General features: G+C 44.6%; 2 protein-coding genes across 4 annotated transcripts; both read left to right on the top strand.

Annotated features, from left to right (window-relative positions):
• The first annotated feature begins 2,956 nt into the window (after nucleotides 1-2,956).
• On the top strand, nucleotides 2,957-11,316 carry slc43a3b (solute carrier family 43 member 3b). 3 transcript variants are annotated; one of them, XM_076159459.1, is made up of 14 exons: nucleotides 2,957-3,080; nucleotides 3,962-4,074; nucleotides 6,354-6,637; nucleotides 7,222-7,351; nucleotides 8,391-8,437; nucleotides 8,535-8,611; nucleotides 8,738-8,830; nucleotides 8,992-9,131; nucleotides 9,284-9,384; nucleotides 9,523-9,666; nucleotides 9,878-9,985; nucleotides 10,101-10,287; nucleotides 10,396-10,519; nucleotides 10,628-11,316. In XM_076159459.1, the coding sequence occupies exons 3-14, from the start codon at nucleotides 6,472-6,474 to the stop codon at nucleotides 10,739-10,741; spliced, it is 1,431 nt and encodes a 476-aa protein (XP_076015574.1). In that variant the 5' UTR covers nucleotides 2,957-3,080; nucleotides 3,962-4,074; nucleotides 6,354-6,471; the 3' UTR covers nucleotides 10,742-11,316. The 3 variants fall into 3 exon arrangements, with proteins under 3 accessions (XP_076015574.1, XP_076015575.1, XP_076015576.1); XM_076159460.1 differs by having other exon boundaries at nucleotides 2,967-3,060; XM_076159461.1 differs by lacking the exons at nucleotides 2,957-3,080; nucleotides 3,962-4,074 and adding an exon at nucleotides 6,026-6,120.
• A 4,909-nt stretch (nucleotides 11,317-16,225) lies between these two features.
• LOC143007950 (reticulon-4 receptor-like 2) lies at nucleotides 16,226-19,087 on the top strand. Its single transcript, XM_076159464.1, has 4 exons — nucleotides 16,226-16,274; nucleotides 17,387-17,613; nucleotides 17,785-18,018; nucleotides 18,215-19,087. The coding sequence occupies exons 1-4, from the start codon at nucleotides 16,226-16,228 to the stop codon at nucleotides 19,085-19,087; spliced, it is 1,383 nt and encodes a 460-aa protein (XP_076015579.1).
• Nucleotides 19,088-22,435: the final 3,348 nt, after the last annotated feature.

The following is a 22,435-nucleotide window of genomic DNA, read 5'->3' as shown; positions in this document are numbered from 1 at the left end:
ACGTGTGTTATAAAGTCTGTACCAGTGAAAAGATGCCAGGATTGACAGCGGGACTCAATTTTAGCTTTGTCAGATAGTTTACAAATGTTTCACCATACTGAGATGAATATTGATCTTTTATGATTTTTGCTGATATAGAGTATGCAGCTACAAGTTTGGATCCTGCAAAACTGATAACTAAACAATCTTTCTTCATAGTGCCATCCCATGTTGAACTCACACACACACTGTTTTGTCTTCTACCTGTCCTTTGACACGTTTCCCTTTTCACTCAGGCATCCCAAACCACATACACATGTATACATGTCTAAGCAAGACCAAACTCATTAAACGGTGCATTCACTCATTCAACACAAAACAGATGGTTTTTAAAAATAACTGGCTATTTTTATCCTCCTTTTCTCCGTCATTATCTTCTCCTAACCCTAACCCCCATCCTTTCTTCTCCCCGAGTCTCAGTGGCTATATGCACATGTCAACGACTGTGCGTGTGTGTGTGTGTGTGTGTGTGTGTGTGTGTGTTGCCAGGGGGTGAGACAGATGATAGTGAATGTAAAGGTGCTGTGTGGTTATCATTGCTGTTATTTTAGCCTCTGCTCAGGGATCATCCCAAGTTGTTGTCCTTATTTTACGCTTAGAGCCCCGTGCCAATCACGCCCCCTAACCCGGCTTATCGGTGAATGATGATGTGTGTCAGTGTGGGTGTGGATGTGTGTGTGTGTAGTGAAGGCTGTGCTGGAAGTCTTGCTCTATAACATTTGCCGGAAGCGCTTTCTGTACAAATTTAACAAATAAAAAAAGTTTCACAGCTCAACTCTTTATTAAATTGAACACTTTGTGATGACCTCACACATAATTAGGGTCAATTAGGATTGATGTCAGACATACCGGCTTGGTGATATAGTATCATGAGTCTTCACGATAAGGAGCAAGTTTAACACCCTGTCCATAACCATCAAGTCATGACAGGACTGACTGTGCCTCAGGCTGCTCCAAGCGTTGAGGGCTGAAGTCCGTTCCAGTGAAGCTCTCCATCTGCTGTCCAGTGCTGGATGGAGTATTGTCCCTCACATGCCAGTGATCCCTGCCAAGCCCAAAGCTGCTGCTGAAGTGAGTGACTGTGCCTGGAGGATAATGGCCAGTCAGAAAAATGAAGTCATATGGGTAAGGAAACCAGCCCCACATGATGGGAGGGCTTGATTCAGGGAGAGGCTCACTGAGGAAACGCAGCCCAGGCAGAGGTCGCGGCAGCACATCACCTTGTTCTTGCGTCTCAGTCTCATAATTCCCGTGCTCAAAGCTGTTCTCCGTATGGGACAACTCTCCCGCCTGAAACACTGGCTCAGGCAGAGGAGGGAGACCCAACGCAGAGGCAAAGGTTTCCTTAGAAGGTGTAGCAGCCCAGCTGATGTCTGAATGGAAGGGTTTGCATAGAATTCACACATCAATGTCTTATTTGTACTTCAGATGTTAAACACAATGCACTACAACTGAGTTAAGATCAACATATAACTGAGTTACCTTGAAAGCCAGGCTGAAGGCGAGCACTTGGTGGTTTTGCCCCTGCAGGAGATTTGTTCTCAATCAATCTGTTTGCGTAACTGGACTGAACAGGACCAGAAAACCTAGAGCCATCAGAGGCTGTTGGTTCTTGCTGGACACCAGGCTGCTGGTAAAGGAGCTGTGGTTGATGGACGGTCCTTGATGAAGGAACATTAGGGACAAAAGCTCCAGGTGCAAACTGGTTGGATGGGGCTCCCTGGTTCAAGCCAAGATGTGAAGGAGCAGTATTTGCATAGCTGTTGCCATAGGAGGCCCTTGAATCAACATCTAGGTTAGAGGCCATGTTAGTTAGAAAAGAACCAAGCAGAGCACAATATATTTATCTATCGAATACTTACCATTCCTGAGAGGAAGGCAGTGAATGCATGCAGCAAGGAGGAGATGCCTAGAAGATATATTGAAATAAATGGTTATCTACAAGCATTCCTCAACACCAGCAATAATCAGAACAACACTAACAAACCCATACTTACCCAGAGAAGAACCAAGCAGCCATTAGGATGGACAAACTGCTGGGGAAACTGCCGGTGTCGCTCAGGTAAACACGCTGTTGTTGCCGGCTCTGATTGTCCGAACTTAATGAGCTAACAATTCACAGCTGCTGACAAATTACACTGAAGCTGCATCGGTGGGCCAGGAAACAGGTTTACTGACTTTTATGGGTGACTTGATTGAGAAAAACCTCTATCAAGTGTTTCTGTTCTAGATTTAAGGGGGTTTCCAGGTTCTATTTCACCAGGTTATAAACTTATTTGTTGGTACAGGGTCCAGGTTAAAGCATTTGTGGCCTTCCACAGTCCCCATTTTGTTGTGTATAGAACCATTTTCACTAGTGAGTCCCACAACTGAGTTATAATTATGGTGATATTGTAGTAAAATTGAAAAAAAAAAAAAAAAAAAGTTATACTTATCTTTTAGCCATTGAAATGGGTTCTCTGTGTTTTTATTGTTTATTGTGCCTTGCTGCAATTTGAATTTCCCTCCCTGGGACAATAAAGGTTTGAACTCAACTGAACGCCACACACAAGATCCTGCCATTTTACTCAATGATCACTAGAGGGCGCCAACAGACCGCCAAAATTAGACCAACGATTTTAAATTGTATTGCTATTTTTATTTAGGTATTCTAGTAGAGCATATAACTATTTCGGCATCATAATATCATATATCTTTAATTTGATCAGATGCAAATAAAGCAACAAATGCAACAAATAAATATCGCAAAACAGCCTTTAAGTGTTTAATTCCATTAAACTGAAAGTACCAAACATTAATCGTCGAAAAACAGGGTATTTGCAGGACGGCGTTTGGACCTGGCTGCGGGACTTGCTTGGACATGCTTTCCAATACGTGTGCGGAAACGAAAACAATCCTTCCGCTAAGTGTCGCTGTTACCGCGGAGTACAAAACCGATGGATTCCTCACATCTTTCCCCCGCCCTGCCTGCTATACACGGAACAAACAATCATATGTGACAATGGACGTAAAGGGACCACAGTAGGAGGGCGTCACATCACGTAAGACTGCATCCTGCTATGAATAACAGACAGAAATAGATGAGAAGCTGCTTGCATGCGGCTCACACGGAGCTCAGCAGCAGCACGTTCAGGCAGCAGCCCTGTATGCCCGTGCAGAGGGACTGGAGCTGCTATATCACAGCTACTGCTCTGCTTCATGTGCATGGAGGCTTCATGCATTCAACTCTACTGAGGCTGATTGTGGTTATTATATGATGATATATGAACACGTCTTGGCAAAAGTAATTCAGAAAGGGTGAGGGGGTCATATTTTTTTCACAAACATACAAACCAAATGTGTAGTCTAACTTGTCTACTTCCAGTGCATTCTGGTTGGGATGAGCTTTTGTGAGGTTCCCTTAAAGCACTTATGGACCCCTTGCACCACACCGGGGTAAAGGTTTCTGCTTGAAGACGTGATGAACTACTCAAATCAGTTTATCAGTAACACGTTTAGACCTGTGACCTTTGATAACAAGCAAAAAAGTTCAAATACTAGGTTAAAGATACCGTATACTGGTCTTTTCTTGACGTGTCCATACCTTAAATAAGCACCAGAGCTGATTAGAGTGAATGCAGGTCACCTCAGCCTGATAACTGCTGAGGACAGGATGTAGAAATACAATCACAAGCTGGAAACGTTATTGTTACTCGCGTTAGTGATAGCACTTTTGTTCTGTTGGATTCAGTGATCTGTAATAATTAAACCGGTTAATGTATTGATCATGTAAAATTCTAATTTGACAGAGGTTTAGTATTTTCCCTCAGCCCTTTCAAACATTAACCAGCTTTGTTTAAGCCCGGGAAGTCATTGATCTCATGCAGGCAGATGGTGGTGCAGAGGGACTTAATTCAGTTTGTCTGGCTTCACCTCCATTCAGCTCACCACACTTCATCCTAAATCACCATTGAAACTGGAAGCGAGATGCTGTGGCGGTGGTGCAAATTTACGCCACGCTCGATGAGGAAGCTTTAAATGAATTTGTTTGTCAAGGTACGGTGATGCAACTTTCATTCTTTCTGTTACACCTGTCATTTACTGTAATGGAGAAGGAAAGGAGGTCTTCAATTCTCTTTGTTTTAATTTAAATGCAGGTAGTTTAATTGTGTTAAATCTTTTCAGTGTTGCTTAATTTAATTATGTGGGGGTTCGTTCAAATCTAAGGTTATTTACTGCATTTTTAAATACTATGTTAAGTCATTGTAAGAAAACAACAATGAGCCAAATAAGACATAATAATAGTACATAATAATAATTATAAACTTCACACACACCTATTATCTATTATTAACCCATTATTCTGTTTGTGTGTGTGTGTGTGTGTGTGTGTGTGTGTTTGTACATATGAAAGTGAATTATGTCCCAATTCTTATTTAATGACACATCAGTACAGATGGAATTCTTCCCTCTCTCTCCTTCTTCCATCTTACAATTTTAATACAACTAATTTGGGCTTATTTGCTAAACATACACATTAAAACCCCTCACACCATAAATTGTCTGAGTTTGCATAAAAACAGTGCTTTGGATTCTGTCATTACACACACACACACGTCACAAGTCATGTGAAGCATGCATGTGTTTGCAAAGAGGAAGTGGTGAGTGTGATGGGGAAAGGGTCCCATGTGTCCTTTCTATTTTCACTCCAAACATTTTTTAGCTGGTGTGGCCACTTTTTCTTTTAGCGTGAGGCCAGAGTGTATTTGACTGCTGATTTTGCACGCAAACACACACGCGCACACACGCACACACACATACACACACTAACACACACACACACACACACACACACACATACAGAGTGGTCTTGGCATTAAAGCTGTAGTGGATCAGCATTGACATTAATCATGTGGATGTTGACCTGTGCTGAACTTCTGTTAATAACTCAAGGCTATATCAAGTTCTTCTTAACACACATACACACACACGTACAAATATTTTAAAGGGGTGAGGGGGATCACTGTGGCTACTCCCGCTCATTGGTTTCAGGAAGTGTAGGCCGGGTTGTGTGCGTGCCAGGCGTGTGTGTGCTCAAACAGAGCTCTGTCTTGTGATGAGGTATAAGTCTTATGAGTGCGATGACTCTCCCTCCTGTAATCTTTGACCTCAGGAAAAACTCAACCCTTAAGAAAGGTAATGGGAATCTGGGTTTAACGACGAAGAGTAGAACACTTGTGAGTTTTAGTGTCTCATCCGCCATAGCAACAATCAAATGGCATCAACCCACCTAAGGCTAGTTGTCACAAGTGCGTTCTATTTCTGAGGCCAGGATGTAGCCACAATCCTAGTTTTGGTTGTGGAAGAGGTAGATAATTTGGGGGATTGAATTATGCTCTGGATGTTGGACTCGCCAATACGGTGCCTCATCTTGATGTTTGTCCTGTTCGTCAATGTCTGTCGTTGATAGTGGTTGTAACTCTGCGGTAAATAGGACTGTAGAAAGCAATGATGTCATCCGGTTTCATTCAAAAGCTTAGGTCCTCTAAATCTTATAGACAGTAAATGTTCTGCTACTCTGAGATTGTTTACATTTGTTTATGTGTGTATTTTAAATTATTAGTTTATGACATCGTGTCCCTCTTCAGTAAGATGATAAATTCTTCTGGAGAACTAAAGCTGCTTCTTCTTTTCAATTCCTAGACATGAGGCAGCAAAGAACTGAATAAGATGATTATTTCTGGTGAGATAAAGAAAGCGACCCGTGACTGATCAGAGAGCCTGCAGCACTCTGATCAGTCATTGGGTTCCTGCAGCATCCCTGAGACTTCAAGGATGCTTTGTTCATATCTTTCATATGGAGCATGTCATATGATGCTGAGTGGTTGTTGTTTTTGCGTTTATGAACGCTGTTAACCTCCACATCTGGACCACACACTGTTCACTCTCTGTATTTTCCACTGTGGAATACTGACCAAGAGGGGGGGAGAGAAAATCAGTGAGGAGGGACTAGAGGGAGGGAACTGTGAGAAAAGAGGAAGAGCAGTTTCTATATAAAGCCAGAGGCGTGGTTTATGAGTGGAGACCTACAGAGGCTGAGCTGTGAGTATGACGCAAAGAGTTTAAGTCCTATTTTATAGTTTAGCTACGCAAACATGGATCTTAACTGTAGTTTGAAAGAAAGGAGTTTGTGGTAGTCAAATAAAAGTCAACTAAAGTCAACTAGACAGTCAGCAGACAGGTTTCTCCAGTTCTACATGTTAGACCACAAGAGTAGGTTTGTCAGTACAAATGATTGCATTGCCTGTGTCTTCTTGTCTTCTTTTTTTCCTCAGGTGAAGTGAAGAAATCCAGCTCTGTGTAGGTGCTTGTGTGTATGTGTATGTGGGAATAGTGTGCTTGTTCATTTGTCTGCCTGGCTGTGTGTGTGTGTGTGTGTGTGTGAGAGAGACCATGCAGGTCCGCCGCTGCCTCACCTTTGCCACAGGTCTTGTGGAGTGCCTGTGCTTTGCCGGAGCCGTGTTTGGATGGGCCTCGCTTGTGTTTGTGCTGAAGACGGAGGGCTACTTCAGCTCGCTGTGTGTCAACACCACGGGAGTCAATGGAACCCTGGTCTTAGGTCAGTTTGTAATCCACACCCCCACCATTCTGTTGTCTGCGTGTGTTTAGAAACCATGATGATGATGATGATGGCACAGGGGCTTATAAAGTGTAACACACAGCCTGTCTGCCATATGGCTCCCAAACCGGTTCCTAGTAGATCCCCAGTGTTTTGACAAAACACCTATTTCAGGTAAGCAGGGGCCTACATTCAGATTAATGAGTGAGCGGAATTTGATTTGTTCACGATTTATTTGGCATGATCCGATTGGGAGCGTGGCTATTTAAGGTATATCCAAGTTGACTCATAGAACAAGTTTAACTACTCCACTCCACTTCAGCCGTGAGCACTGTGCTTCACTCGGTTGCACTACTGACATCGTTCTTATATGCGGTTGAAGACGCAAAATATCCGTCTGGGTGTCAGCACGATTATGAGATCCAGCATAAGTCAGTTAATCTTGTATATGTTAAGCAACACCCTCCAGGTGATAGCAGAGCAGAGAGACAACAACCGCTCCACACACCTGCTTATCTTCAGTGACACCTTATAAATTTCATAACGTTGTCCCCTTTGTCTCTCCCTCTCTCAATCTGTTTCAGATTGCAGTGGGCAGGATGAGCAGTTCTCCCTTGTATTCACCATCGCCTCCTTCATAAACAACTTCCTGACGCTCCCTAATGGTTTCCTCTACGATCACTTTGGCACCACAGTGGCTCGACTGTTAGCAATGTGAGTATAGTTAGGTCACTTCTCGTCACAATCACTTTATTAGGAATGATCACTAGGTACATAACTAGTAAGTGCGATGAACAGATCAGAGGTTGTTTATTCCTGTGATGTTAAAAGAACAAGTGCAGTGTGCAGAAGTAAAGTGTTTCCCTCTGTTGATGCGCCGGATGTGTAGCGACACCTGACTTTGGATTCCTTAAGAATTCAAAATGCTCTTCATCACCTCAGTCAGTCTGCTTTATTGTCCCTCTGTTCCTGTTGTTGCCACTTGAGGAGTTGCGTATTTACTTTCCCTGCCAACTGTGTAGTAGCACACGGAAAGAGAGAGAGGGGCCAAGCAGAGAGGCCAGGATATGGTGCTCATTGTGTAGGTCTGACAGTGTGTTTACAGAGAATGTGTGTGTGAAGTGATACATCTTACATGCCTGAGAAATCAAAGGGATACAAAAGGGGCTTAAGAAGGAACTGTAACCACGGTTCCCCAGAGGAGCAGAAAGCTTATGGAGGCATTATATACAAAGAACTGACAGTGGTTTATGAGAAGAGGCAACATGGAATGTCTGCAAAGTAAAAGCTGAATCACATGGGAAAGGTCAGGACTGTAACTCACTAAGGGAGAGATGAACGATCAACTTTTTTGCACAAGCTATGTTGCCTGGCTCTGTTTTTGTTTTTGAGTCTGGGTGTGTGATGGTGCCAGGAGGGGAGCAACCTCACAGATATCCTAATCCAACATAACAAGCTTTGCTCTCTTGGCTCTGGGCTGGTTCCATATGTTTCCAAGTAAGAGAGGGTGGAGGAAAAACAAAAAGCTGAGGAATGCACAAAGTTAGACAGGAGGAAGCTGAGAGGTGGCAGATGTTTTGATGGAGTTTTACAGGAAATTAGATGGAAGAAATGGGTCAAAGGCTCTGCAAACAAGGACAGAAGCTTAGACTGAAGGACGTGAACATGGGAACAGAGAGAAGATGTTTGATTTGTGTCTGATTGAATGGAATACAGACGACCTGATAATGCTGGAATGTGTTTTTCTTCCCAGACTTGTCTACACCATTGGTACCTTGCTGGTGGCCTTCTCAAGCTCAGGTGAACATGATGTCTCTTTATTGTTGTTGTCGTACCATCGTCATCACTTCAGGCCCATATTAACCCAGAAATATGGGATTTTGTTTTCCCCCCACAGCTCTTGCCTTCCTCCTCTTCCCTGCTCTCTCCTTCGTGGCAGCGGGCGGCATCTTGTTACTCATTACCAACATGCAGGTAGGGAGGTTTACACTACTTTAGTTTCTTCTGAATGATCTTCAGGAAGGACGGAAAGCCGAGAAACAAACATCTCCAGAAGCTCTCTGAAGTCTTCACTGTGTCTCCCTCCCCGCCCCCATGCAGGTCGGGAACCTTTTCGGCTCGCATCGCTCCACCATCATCACTCTGTATAACGGAGCCTTCGACTCTTCCTCGGCACTCTTCCTCGTCGTCAAGGTGACGCTCTCAGTCACGGCTCAGTCTTCTGCTATTGTGAATGAAATCTACAGGGTAACTGATACGTGATGTTCTCCGCCCCACCCCCTCTCTCTCTCTCTCTCTCTCTCTCTCTCTCTCCCTCGCTCTCTCTCTCTCCCTCTCTCTCTCTCTCCTCACAGTTGTTACATGAGTCTGGTGTTTCCCTCCGTGCCTCCTTCCTCTTCCTGTCCTTCTGTGGCATCATTCACCTGTTCAGGACCTTCTTCCTGCTGCCCAAAATGTTCATCCCTTACCCTCTGCCTGATCCCTACACATACGGGTAGGAATATCCCTGTGCTCAAGAGTCCGTTTGGCCAATCAATCCCTCATTTCCTGTCCCGTAATAACAGCATGTTGGGTCTTGAAAGCCTTTATTATGAATACATAACAACAAATCCTGCTGTGTCCTCACTTTGACCTTTGCCCTGTCAGGGTATCCTGCGGCAAATTGACAAAGAGCTCACGTCGCGCGGTAGCAAACGGTAACGCAGAAGAAGTAGTGGCATTCAACACGGAGAAACCTGTGGAGAAAGGTGTGTGTGTGTGTGTGTGTGTGGAAGGCGTGTGTGTTTGTGTGTCATTTACTGAGATAAAGGTGTTTTTGCTTCTCTGGATGACGTCGCCCCTCTCTCTCTCTCTCTCTCTCTCTCTCTCTCTTCTCTCTTTCCCAGTGAAAACCTTCCGTGAGTGTGCCATGTCCAGGTTCTTCGTGTGCCACCTGTTGTGGTTGTCGGTGATGCAGCTCAGACATTACCTCTTCATCGGCACGTTGAACCCCATGCTGCAGAGGCTGGCAGGGGGCGAATCCTCACTGGGTAAACGCACACAAACACAGTCTTTTTCCCTCTTGGTTCCACTGACAGATGAGGACATAAACCCCCTAAATCCCGGTGAATTACTGATGCTTACAGACTTAAGGCCCACAGGAGAGCGATGTTATAGCTGCTTGATCTCCAGACATGTTTACGTTCTGTCGTTCTATTTCGAATCCCTCTAACTGTCACGTTTGTTGGTGTGTCGTCGCAGTGAGCCAGTACATCAACGCCTTCGCCATAACTCAGCTGTGTGGCGTGCTGTGTGCTCCCTGGAACGGCCTCATCATGGACAGACACAAGGGCAAACCTCGCGCTCCAGGTGCCAAATTGCAGCGCCGGCAACACAAACGCATGCAGCAAGCTGACAACAAAGCTATTTACTGTCATTAGTGAAGGTGTGTTCATGGCAGAAATGTGTGTGTGTGTGTGTGCAGGAGAGAGTGAGCAGGAGGTGGACCTGCGGGCGTCGGTGCTTTCCTTGTTCCTGACATCGCTGCAGTGTGTGTTGTTCTCAATCTGTGCCGCCACGCCTTACCTTCCTCTTCAGTACCTCACCTTCATCCTGCAGGTGCTCAACCGGTCCTTCCTTTACGGAGGAAACGCGGCCTTCATCAGCCTGGCGTGAGTTACACACGCAGACAGACATACAGATACACAGATACATACGTGCTTTTGGACTGATTTGTCTGTTCGGATGGATTTCTTGTGTGTGTGTGTCTGTGTGTGTAGATTCCCACCATGTCACTTTGGGAAGGTGTACGGCCTGGTCATGGCTCTGTCTGCAGTTTTCTCTATTCTGCAGTATCCCTGCTTCGCTCTGGTCAAAGGGGCTCTGGGAGGCGACCCATTCTATGTGAGCACTCATCAAATGATTCAGAACAAATAAACAGCATGTATGTCACTGCACTATGAATGAATTATCTCTCTCTCTCTCTCTCTCTCTCTCTCTCTCTCTTTGCAGATAAATGTTGGTCTGACGCTGCTGAGCCTCGTGGCCTTCATCCATCCTCTCTCTGTCTACCTGCACTGTCGAAGTCTCGCCTCCCAACGAGCCAAGAACAAGGCCACGAGCTAAAACAAGACCAGTGCTTGTTAGTTTTAAATCACCTTTATACACTAAGTGTGTTTGGTACAACACGCTGACGTGCACTGCATCCTATTCAGTGACTTTCAGATAGCAGTTTTCCGATAGCCACATTGCACTCGTGAGGGTCATGAGGGAGTTTTCACTTCCTGGTTGAATGTATTCTTTATACCAATCAGCTGAGACTGCTGCTGCCTCATCCCCAGCTACGTACGTACGTCGATTTCCTTGATGCATTACACAGCTGTTTACTCTTTCTGAGATTCAGCCGAGCATTTCAACATGAAGACCGGACGCACTGCCAGTGTTTTAGAGCAGTGTTTTCCATAGCAGTGTTTCTGGTTCTTGTAAGAATGTTGTATGTATATCATATATTCTTGTGTTTGTCTTATGGCATGACGTTTGTGTGGCCCAAACTGATGCTGACTGCAGGTTTAATGGGATGCTTCTCTTCCCTTTATGCTCCTCTCAGGACCTCTCAGTGGTTTGCACTGAGCAAAGAGGTAACACACACACACGCAGCCTCTGAGATCTTTGTCTTCTTTAGAGTTTATTGGCAAAAACAACCCTTTGCAAAATTGCCATGACAGAGGTTTTAATTGTGTGTGTGTGTGTGTGTGTGTGTTCATGAGGGACAACTGCTGCCATCTGCTGGCCTCTTAGTGCAATCAGATAATAATACTGATATTATTACATCCTTACATTATTCCCCTATTAACAGATGTTTTTTTTATCTGGGTCGTGTCCAAAACATGTCAAACCTTAGATAAAGTCCTAGTGAAATCAATATTTCAGGGAAAATGTGCCATATCTAATGGTGAACTATAAAGGTACAAATGTACAGTATGTTACACAATGACACACTTTTGTACTTGTATGCTTTGCTTCTATTTAGAGTAGGCTGAATGTTCACTGAGTCACTGTAACAATATTTACAATGTAACTACACTGTAATCACACAAACATATCTGCGGCCTATATCTGAAGAAATGAAATTTATTTGAAACAAATATTACTGCTTCTTTTATTTTTGCCTAAATAGACTCAAATACAAATTTTAACAAAATAAAAAATGACACACATTTGCTCTTCTTACACTCACCTTGGTTGTTCAATGTCAAGCAAAAAGCAAACAAATGTAAGATCTGTGTGTGGATATCACTCCAACAACTTGACCACAGAGAGAATGTGTGAGAAAAGAACAGAATCAGATCTTAGACATGTTCAGCTAGGATGAGGAGGGAAGTCTGTAGCTGGAGAGTCATGAGACCCCCACACACAGCAGGGGTCCAAATGGAAGACACCCAGTTAGAGGTTGTTGATGGCTGAAGTGCAAACCTGCGGACAGCACTGCAGCGCGGCCCTCAGATGTCAGTCTGTCGTCTCCTGTCACACTCACATTCTTGCCATGTTGTTGCTGATAGTGACGGAGAGTTTTAGCAGAGTGGAAAATAACCTGAATTAGCAGGCACACTGGATTCACCCACTCCCACATAATAACCTTTCTAAAGTTTGACTGGACGTCTGCTCTGCTACAGTGTGACCGCGCACAGAAAACTTCATGTGAGTGTTGAACCCAAATAGCCAAAGCTTGTGTATGTGTGTATGCGTGTCCAGAGAAGATGTGGATGGAGACTTCTTCCCTTGCATCTGCGTCATCCATGATGACAACTGTGCAGATAAATATAGAGGACAGCATAATTAAAGGTATGACAGAAATAGGAGAGAATGTGGGAGGAGCGGATGATATGAAATAAGACTTTATTTTGCTAACGAGTTCATCTGTTTGTTGTGTTTTTGTGTTTTTCTCTCCCATTAGACTGAATCTGTCCAGGGACTCTGGGTGCCTTTGTGACACATAGAGTGTGACAGGATTACTCAAAATCTGCCCACAAGCCCACGTCTGTTTCCCTTCACAGGAGCAGAGAACAAAGTTGTGGGGCTCACATTATGAGCTTAACTGCTCTGTGCTCCATCTGATGTGTTGAGCTGGGGGGAAAGTGACACACACAACAACAACTACGTCCATTTCATTTGTTTGTCAAAGGGAGAAAGAGGGAGACACTGAATGAATTTTTAGATTGTATGATTTTGAATTTTTACCCATTTACATTACATTTTACTTGACCAATGCCAGATTTTGGTTGCAACTGTAAAGAATGTGTGTTTGTGTGTGTGTGTGTGTGTGTGTGTGTGTGTGTGTGTGTTTGTGTGTGTGTTTGTGTGTGTGTGTGCGTGTGTGTGTGTGTGTGTGTGTGTGTGTGTGTGTGTGTGTGTGTGTGTGTGTCCGTCTCAAATTGCACATAATTTGAATATACAGTGTACAATACAACAAATATACTAACACCTTTAAATTGTACTTCCATTCCTCCTTTGGCTGAGGCTGTAGAACCCTGAGACACGAATGCCTCTATGAACATTAACAGGCCTGTTGTTTGCGGAGAAAGCCTCGCGAATCTTGTCCTCCTTTGACGCGGCGGAGTAATATCAAATGAATCATTAACTTGAGAACAAAACCCTGTCAGACCTTTGCTGCTTGGAATGACACCCACATGTTTTCTGATTCATGCGCCGATTGACCTCACGCTGCATTTGATGAAGCGGATGAGAAATCTTCATTTTGTGTCTGTTTCAGTTCATCTTTCTTTGCTTTTATGCTTGATTTACTCCACGACAGCTGGTGGCAAATCTGTTCAATTTTAGCATTTGGTTATATTTCATTGAGGCATGTATCTCACCTATCTAACATGTGATTCAAATAGGGAGAGCCTTACATGAGTGCCAGGTGGTAGAGGGAGTAGAACAGCTGAATTTTACCTGGAGTGTGAAGTGACTGAGCTATGATGTAAAATCCCCAGTGTGTGTGTGTGTGTGTGAGTGTGTGTGTGTGTGTGCGGCCATTACAGGAGGAATACACTGTCATCTGTTTATGACATCATTTATATTGAATGTTATCTGCCTCTATAGAGTCTAGAAGAACCTTAAACTGGCTCTAAAGCGACACATCTGCTTGATCCTGATCATCATCATGTAGCAAAGATCACCTTACAGCTTCGTCTTGGCTTGGAACCATTTCTCTACACTCCAAACATAAGCCCGACCATCCGTTTAGTACCGATACGACCTCTGTTGTAATCTTTGCTGCTCAGCTGTTGTGGGATTTCTGTATGAAGTTAATCAAAGGTTACCCTGAGAATATCCACTGTCCTCCCCTGTCGCAGTCCACTATGTTGTCCTCTCTGAAACTGAGCACACAATGAAGAGTTGAGGAGAGAAACTACCAAAACACCAGAGACGAGTTAAAGAGAGACCTGACCCCAGTAAGTGAGGGGGTTCAGTCGTGTTTTTACAGTCAGGACAGAAGCTCTGAACATTCTGTATTTACAGTTCAAATGCCAGAGTTCCAGTGATTCACAGTGACACACCAGGCGAGTGAGAGGATGTGAGCAAGGGGACTGGACAGTGGGGTTGTGTACAGTATGTATGTGTTGCTTGAGTGTGGGCGCACTTGTGTGGGTGTGCGTGTGTGTGTGTACAAAATACAATACAAAATATTCACGTTTTCAATATTTGTTTACGTCATCAACAGTAGTTTAACACGATTTAACAACATAACTTGTGTGTGTGTGTGTGTGTGTGTGTGTGTGTGTATAATTCACACACATACACGCACATGCCGGCACACACACTCCCACAGCCTCCATAGGGATGGAGTCTGGCTGGTGAGCTGGTTGCCTCCCCCATTAACCCTGAGGCCAAGAACAGCGTGATAACATTGCATGCAGAGACACACGCACACACACACACACACACACACACACACACACACACACACACACTCATCTCTCCAACAGCCCCCATGTAGACCACTTATGGCTGCGCGGTGAGCTGTCTGCCTCCCCCAGTTACGTTTAAGCCAAGAAACGGCGTGACTCCAGACGCACAACTCCTGCATGCCCCGTGCTCACAGCTTGGAGCTGCAGATGACCTTCCATGGAGCAGCTTTTGCGGTGAGTGTGTGTTCACTCGGGAGCAGATGATGTGCATCATAGTGCCGCGCAAGGAACTGGCCTTGACCCCAGCCGTGAAGGGAGAACGCAGTAGTGAGTAAAGACTGCCCACCCTTGCCCTGACACAGCCCCCCCCAGTGTCCCAGCCTCCATCCAGCCCACATGGAGAACAACAACAACTACGCCACAATGCTGTAACATGAAAATGATGATGACATTTGAAAACCTCTTTTGTTCAAATCCCACTTGAGTCAGTAGGATACAAAGCACCCTGAGTGATCCGTGCAAAATGAAAAGAAGAACAGGACAACAAGACTAACAACAAACAACAACAACACAACAATAAAATATAAAGAACACACAGAAAGTCAAAATCAAGGTCTTATTGTGATGAACTTAACAGAGAAAACCTGTAATGTTGGAGAAATTCAACAAGCAAAGAAGAAGAAGTAGAAGTATTGATGTTGTCACTTTAATACTTTCTCCTCCCATGTTTTCTTCTGACACAAATGTGTGTATTCTCGCTCCATGTGTTGATCTTGCTGGGTTTTCCTTTTTAAGTTCTTCTGTTCTCCTGGCCTGTAGGCGGCTGGATCTCGGCTCCTTTCCAAGCTGGCCTACATCAGAATGAGACAGATGATTTTTGCTTTAATGCCAAATGAGTTTTCCCACCTCCAGTCCTCCTCCAACCCTTGTGTGTGTGTGTATGCGTGCCTGTTTTTTTGTGAGTGTGTGAGTGTGTGTGCCGTCCACCAATCTAACCACACACAATCAAAAACCCTGATAATCAACGTAATCATACAGAAATAATAATAAGACAGAAAACTAAGAATTAATGACTGATAATCAGAGTTATGACATTAATAAAATCAATAAGATCTTTGGTAACACATGTTTGTTGTCACTCCACACATTAGATGTCAGATTGAAGTAGTTTGATTTGGTCTCTCCTCTCATCACACTGCTTAAGCAGGAGAATAAAGGTTAAATAAATACAAATACACACTTAAGAGGCAACATTACCATATTAAAATTAAAATCTGCTGCATTATTTCTTATGTAATGTTGTTAACAAGTGGTAATTATCTTCCTTTTCTGTTTTGTTGTACTGACTGAGCTGCTTGGTGAAAGACTGATGACTGTGTGTGTGTCTGTGTGAGGCAAAGCCGCTGCCTTTCTTGTCCCTTCCTCCGGGGTCTCTCTCTCTCCTCCTCCTCCCCCCTCCCTGGTCCCAGGGTGACGTAGTGAGGATCCTCCGCCTGTCTGAGCAGTGGGCAGCGACGAGCAATCGGGTATAAAAAGCTTCCCGGGAACTCCTGCGCGTCACTGCCTTGATCCAGCAGCTCCAGCAGCTCCAGCTCTCTCCCCCACCCCACGGTCTCCAGTGCTGAACCCCAGCAGAGATAGCAGCAAGCAGGCACTCCCTCGCCACGCAGGCTAACTCGCTTTCGGCTTTGGTTTCCAGATGGAGACTCAGTGGACCGTGAGACGCTTCAGCAGGCGCAACCTTAAGAGTGAGTTTGACTTTGATTTCTTAATGTTTAAATACGTTTCTCTGATTGTATTAGACATTGATGCATGTGTTGTCTTAATGTCTTAACTATAGATTTGGATTATTGAAAAATATCACACATTTTTTATTTGCATTTTAATCTCAGGAAAACAAACTTTACATGTATTGCACATTTTACACCACATCCATAAACTTACAGTATATCAAAAAAATACTCATTAGTCTTCTATAAATCTAGTGCAATTTATGGAAATTATTATAACTTTTCCCCAAACCTCCTTATTCAAACTTAGATTCCCCTTTGCAGAGGATTTATAGCTTATCTCTCATTGACTTTGTGTGTAAATAAGACTTAGTAAAGGTGTCTTCTTCCACTTAAATGTCCCGTTGCTCCACTTCTGCCTCGGCGTCCAAGTCAGCTAATGGTTCAGCTTGTTAAGAGGTCAATAGGTGAGCCGCTGGAAAATCTTGCGCGTAGGACATGAATGGGAACTTCATTAGTATTTCATGCACGTACTTTTCCTGCGGTGGCCACTTTTGTGTGCCGTTATTCGATCTTGCCAAGCCTGTATGGAATTATTGATAAGGAGAGAAACCGATCCGCCTCCGATGACTGGTTTGACGCGTGCCATCAACATGGTGACCCTCTGATCAGACGCATCCTTTCTGTGTAAAACGGTTTGGGAACTACAAGTCAAATTATGTTAAAGAGTTAAAGAGACAGGTGATGCATATGGTTTGTTTTTTACACTCAAAGATCTGCTCTGATATTTTACTGACTTCAACCGTTATGTAACTTATGACAGCAGGTGTTTAATGATGTCATCTGAGCAGGTGCATATGAATGGGACAATGATTTATGTAATTAAATCTGATTTATTATTTATGAGTCCTATAGTGCTAAAAAGAGTCAGCAGCAACAGTCTTGATGGACAGTAACAAACATGAGCTCTCTTACCTTTGTCATGACACGCACGCACACACACACACACACACACACACACACACACACACACACACACACACACACACACCCACACAATGGGCACTTTTTCCTTTTCATCAGGAGAAATAAAACCCAATCTCCTTTCCTCTCTCCTCCTCTCTCTTCAGGCGGACTGTCCTTATGGCTGATCCTGTGGTTGTTGGTGGTGAAGCCGGGTGGAGGGACGGCATGCCCCAGGCTTTGCGTGTGTTACCACTCACCCATGACAGTTAGCTGTCAGTCCCAGAACCTCACCATAGTGCCTGCTGGTGTTCCCTATGATTCACAGCGCGTTTTCCTGCAGAACAACCGCATCACAGAGCTCCGGGCAGACACCTTTGGATTCGAGACACAGGTGAGAATGGATGTTTGTGTGTCTGTGTGTATGTGTGTGTGTGTGTGTGTGTGTGTGTGTGTGTGTGTGTGTGTGTGTGTGTGTGTGTGATTCTGCTCCTAAAATTCTCTGCAATATATGGTCTGGATATTGTAAACATTTCTTTTATTTCACCCTTTCTGCCCTGTGTAGGTGCTCTGGCTTTATGGCAATAACATCACATGGATTGAGGCCGGGGCCTTCAGTAACCTCAGGGTGCTGGAGGAACTGGATCTGGGCGATAACCCCTCGTTGCGGCGGCTAGAAGGTGGAGCCTTCAGGGGCTTGGAGAAGCTGCAGAGCCTGCACATGCATCGCTGCAAGCTGGCTGCTCTCCCCCATGACCTCTTCCACAAACTGTACAGCCTGCAGTTCCTCTACCTGCAGGTAGGGGCAGCGCAAACACACGCACAAACGGTCATAAAGGTTGATCTAGACCGCACAGCAGCGTAAATGAAGTTGATATTAGTAGTTGAACACTTGATTTGAACTTAACTCTTTACATACTGACTATTAGAGAATTCAAATATGATTGTATGAACGCTTTTTTCAGCTCAAACTCTTTTATTTTGACTTTGTCCAGGAGAACCAACTTCACTTTCTGCAGGATGACCTGTTCTCAGATCTGGTCAACCTCACTCATCTCTTCCTGCATGGAAACCGTATCCGTGCACTGTCTGAGAATGTGTTCAGAGGCCTGGTCAACCTGGACCGACTTCTTCTCCACGACAATCGCATCAGGCAGGTCAACCGCCGGGCATTCCGTGACCTGGGACGCCTGACAATCCTTTATCTGTTCAACAACTCCATAGCCGAGCTGCCAGGCCAGACCATGAGGGACGTCCAGGGCATCCAGTTCCTTCGCCTCAACGGCAACCCCTGGTCCTGCGGCTGCGAGGCCCGTTCCTTGTGGGAGTGGCTCCGCGAGGCCCGCATCTCCTCCTCTGAGCTGGTATGCACCTCACCATCCCCACGCCGTGGTCAGGACCTCAGATTCCTCAGGGAGCTGGACTTTGCCCTCTGCCCCGTACCTGATCCCGGCTCACTGGCTGGAAGCACCACGACAACCTTCAGCACCAAAACCCGCTGGTGGTTCTCCAAAAACAAGCCAGCCGCTTCATCTAAGTCCATGTACCAGAAGAGCTCAGAGACAGTCAAAGCCTTCCCCTTCTCTTCAGGCAAGCCCCAGTACCTCCCCAGCAATCCCTCCAACGGTTTTGCCCCAAAGTATGAACTGTCAGAGGACGAGGTAGCGCTCCCCAAGCTCGACCAAGAAGAATACTGGGCCAACTACGGCAACGAAGACTCCTCCATCCGCTGCTTCGAGCTGGAGTGTCCCCCAGGCTATGACAATACAGGCTTCCCTTCATCCTCCTCCTTTCCCATCCCCCCAGCCTTCCTCTCCATCTTGTCCTTCTCTATACTCATCCTGTCCCTCCATCTCTTTTTTGGCTGAACTCCACTTTCCTCCATTTTCTATTTTTCCTCCTCTGATCTCTCTCCCTGCCCTTTCCAACTCTCAGAAACCTGGATCTTGATTTCTTTGAGCAACCTTCTTGAGGTGCAGTAGGCGCTACGCTAATGCAGGAGACAGGCAGGGCAGCGGCGAGCTCGTTCTACAGAGCAGCGTCCAGCCCGGCTGACGCAGTGCAGGGCAGGCTACCGACATCAAAGTTGTTTGCGCAGGCTTCAGAAATGGCAGGAACCACATCATGGAACCAGATTCTGTTAGTACGTCATTGTGCAAAGGCATCAGCCACTGTAAGCAAGCAGAGAAGGCCTGATACAGCACACATATACACACACTCACACAGACACACACACAGTAAGTCGTGGGATCTTCTGATGTTTTTATAAATCACAGTTGTGGGTCAGAAACAGCATAGGCTCTCCTGCTCCTACAACACTTTGCTGCTTCTACAAGAGTTAGTTGTTAGGTGTTGCTGCAGATGCCAGCAAACCACCAACGCCACCCACACATGTAGATACCACACACACCATCACTGTACATATACACCCATAACACTTTTTTAATCACTGTTCTTTCTATCTTTGGTGATTGTCAGCACCATTTTAGTAACTTTTTAGCTTTTTTGCCCCCTTTTATGTGTTTGATTCTTGTCTCTCCCCTTCAGACAACCTACAGAGACTGATCCTGACGTTCCAAAGCTCATTAACACGGTATATAGATTTGCCATCATGGTCTGAATGAAACACCAATCATCCTAGTTTCAATATAAACACAAGGTTAGATTCCTAATCTTGTCTTGTTCTTTATTTCTTTCTTTTAAAATTTGCTCCGCTGGCAGCATCTCTAGGCTCAAATCCCACAGCCCTTTGAGTCATCTGAAGCATTCATGTATGAATTTGTGTGTGCGTGTAGTAGTTTTGTTATCACTTAAACTTGATTTAAAGCTTATTTTGTCCTCGTAAATGAATCAGCTTAGCAATCGGTTGAACATGATGCCAATACAGCCAGCATGTGATCTGCCTTTATCATGAAGGCTATACATCATGTTCCATGTCAGCCCTGTGTGTTAAATAAACCCAAACCATCCAATCTGAGTTTCTGCTTAGAACATAAAAGTGATGCTGTTGGATTCTGTATTTTTTCAATGGAAACCTATGAGTAATTGTTTTGCTATTAAAAATAACAGAAGTGCGTGGGAGTTATGTCATTCTTTCACTGTCTTCACCACTGCAGCAGGGGAGGAAAGATGGCAGAAGGTGCCAGAGCACACACACACACACATTCACACATATGAAACTACACACAACAGAAACGTCCAAAAGAAAACTAATTAAATATTTGTACACACCAGAAGCACAGTCAAGACAATGAAGCCACATACTGTATTCAGCATCATCACTGCTTCAACAAATCTATAAGCAGGCTTTGGTGTGATGTGAGTGTGATGTGCCAGCTTCAGTGATGAAGGTCAAAGTCGTCACTGCAGCATCTGTGCTTGCTCGTCTCCCCACAAACTGTTTTGTCGCCATGCACAGGAGGCAGCTATATCAGGCCATGTTATACTGAGGGGTAGGTGGTGTGTGTGTGTGTTTGTTTGTGTGTGTGTGTGTGTGTGTGTGTGTGTGTGTTTGGGGGTGTGGGGTATGATTCAGGGTTTGATGGGGATCATGCCAGGATGACAATGTGACGATTCGTCCCCGGAATCCACACACCCCCTCAACAGATTGATGATCACCATGACAATGATTATGAGGATGGTGCGTGCAACTAATGCATGCGTTTATGCTCACACAAACACACTCCTACAAATACACACCTAATATCATAAAAATGCAGAGAGCCAGCTTCATTACTCACTGCTCACCTTTCTACGTTTTCCCTCTCTCGCTCTTTCGGTTCTACTTTCTGTTGGTCTCATTCTCGTCTTCTCTCTTCTGTGGTCCCTGGCTTATCTTTTTACCTGATATTCAGACATTTTGGGGCATTGATGACAATAGAAAGGATGTAACATTTTCCTGTTAATTATGCTTGCATTTCAGACCAGTGTCATTACTCTTGTGACTGTATTCCACAGCAGCCGTCCTCGATCCCTAAAAGCAGCTTCCTGTCATTAACGCAGAGAATTCCTCTGAATTCCTCTATTTTACTTGCAGACACCAAACCCAGGCCCACACACTGATGTTGGGCTCCGAGGGACTCGCCGGAGGATGAAATGGACTCCTTGCTATTGTACATTAGAGAAGAATAGAATGTGCAACACTGCAAGAAACGTGATGACTGATGTTTCACCTCCATAATTGATGACTGTCATTTGCAGCACTGTTACAATGACAAGCTCCAACTGTACAGGAAGGAAACATGAACCTGGTGGTCAGAGAACTTCCTGCTACTCATAGTATAAGAAACGGTGTAAAAAAACAGAGAGAGGGAGATCCTCTATCCTTTATTTGGTGTGTGAACTGTGACTATTGAGCTCACAGAAACAGTGAGAATGTGCAATGAGTCCATCCACTGGGCAACCCACTTATCAGTCCAGTGTGTGTGCGTGTGTTTGTGTGCGTGTGCGTGTGCAAGCAGTCTGGATAAAGTTGTACCAGCATAACCAAAGAGGACATACAGTAAGTGTGAAATTTACAAAATATCACTAAAATGTCAAGAACAAGAACTAACAGACGACAGAAATTAACCTTTTTAAAACTGTTGACTAAGTTGTTTTTTAAATCGCCTCGCTGTGTGAATGTTGTGAGTTGTGAGGTTGAGTTTTGAAGTTGTATGTCTCATCCAAAGAGTGAATTAGGTTTTGATATGACAGTAATACAGTGCATGCACACACACAAAGAAGAATCAGGAGAACATAAACAGTGTCTGAAAGCCGGAAACACATAAAGAGAATTTGTGAATGAGAAATGTGAAATGCTAATATATAATCGATAGCTGGTGTGCATCTAAGCACGTGAAGTGTGGGTGAGCAAGTGTTTGTGATCATGAATGCAAATGAATGAACAGACAGCTATACCGTGTGAAACGTGGAGGTGGAGAGCAAAACTATCCATCTGGTCTCGTGTCAGTGAGAGCTAAAAGGAGAGCACATCTGAAAATGTGTTTCCTGCTCTGACACTCTAAAAATATACTGCGCACAGGCTGCACAGACAGACTGGGATCTGAAGAATCATAAATGATAAGTGTCTCGATGTGCCTTTGTGTCTACTATGTTGGAGACAGTAAATGGAGACACACTGAGTGAAAGAGATTCTCATATGGCGAAGACAGCAGGGGGAAAAGTGATGCAGCCATGTTTCAGTGTGCGCCCAAAGTCTGAAGTAACCAAGAGAG

This window comes from Genypterus blacodes, unplaced genomic scaffold, assembly GCF_046128005.1.
Source record: "Genypterus blacodes isolate CSIRO-AG114 ecotype Tasmania unplaced genomic scaffold, CSIRO-AGI_Gbla_v1 ptg000098l_1, whole genome shotgun sequence".
Classification (NCBI taxonomy): domain Eukaryota; kingdom Metazoa; phylum Chordata; class Actinopteri; order Ophidiiformes; family Ophidiidae; genus Genypterus; species Genypterus blacodes.
This window is presented reverse-complemented; position numbering and strand designations above follow the sequence as displayed.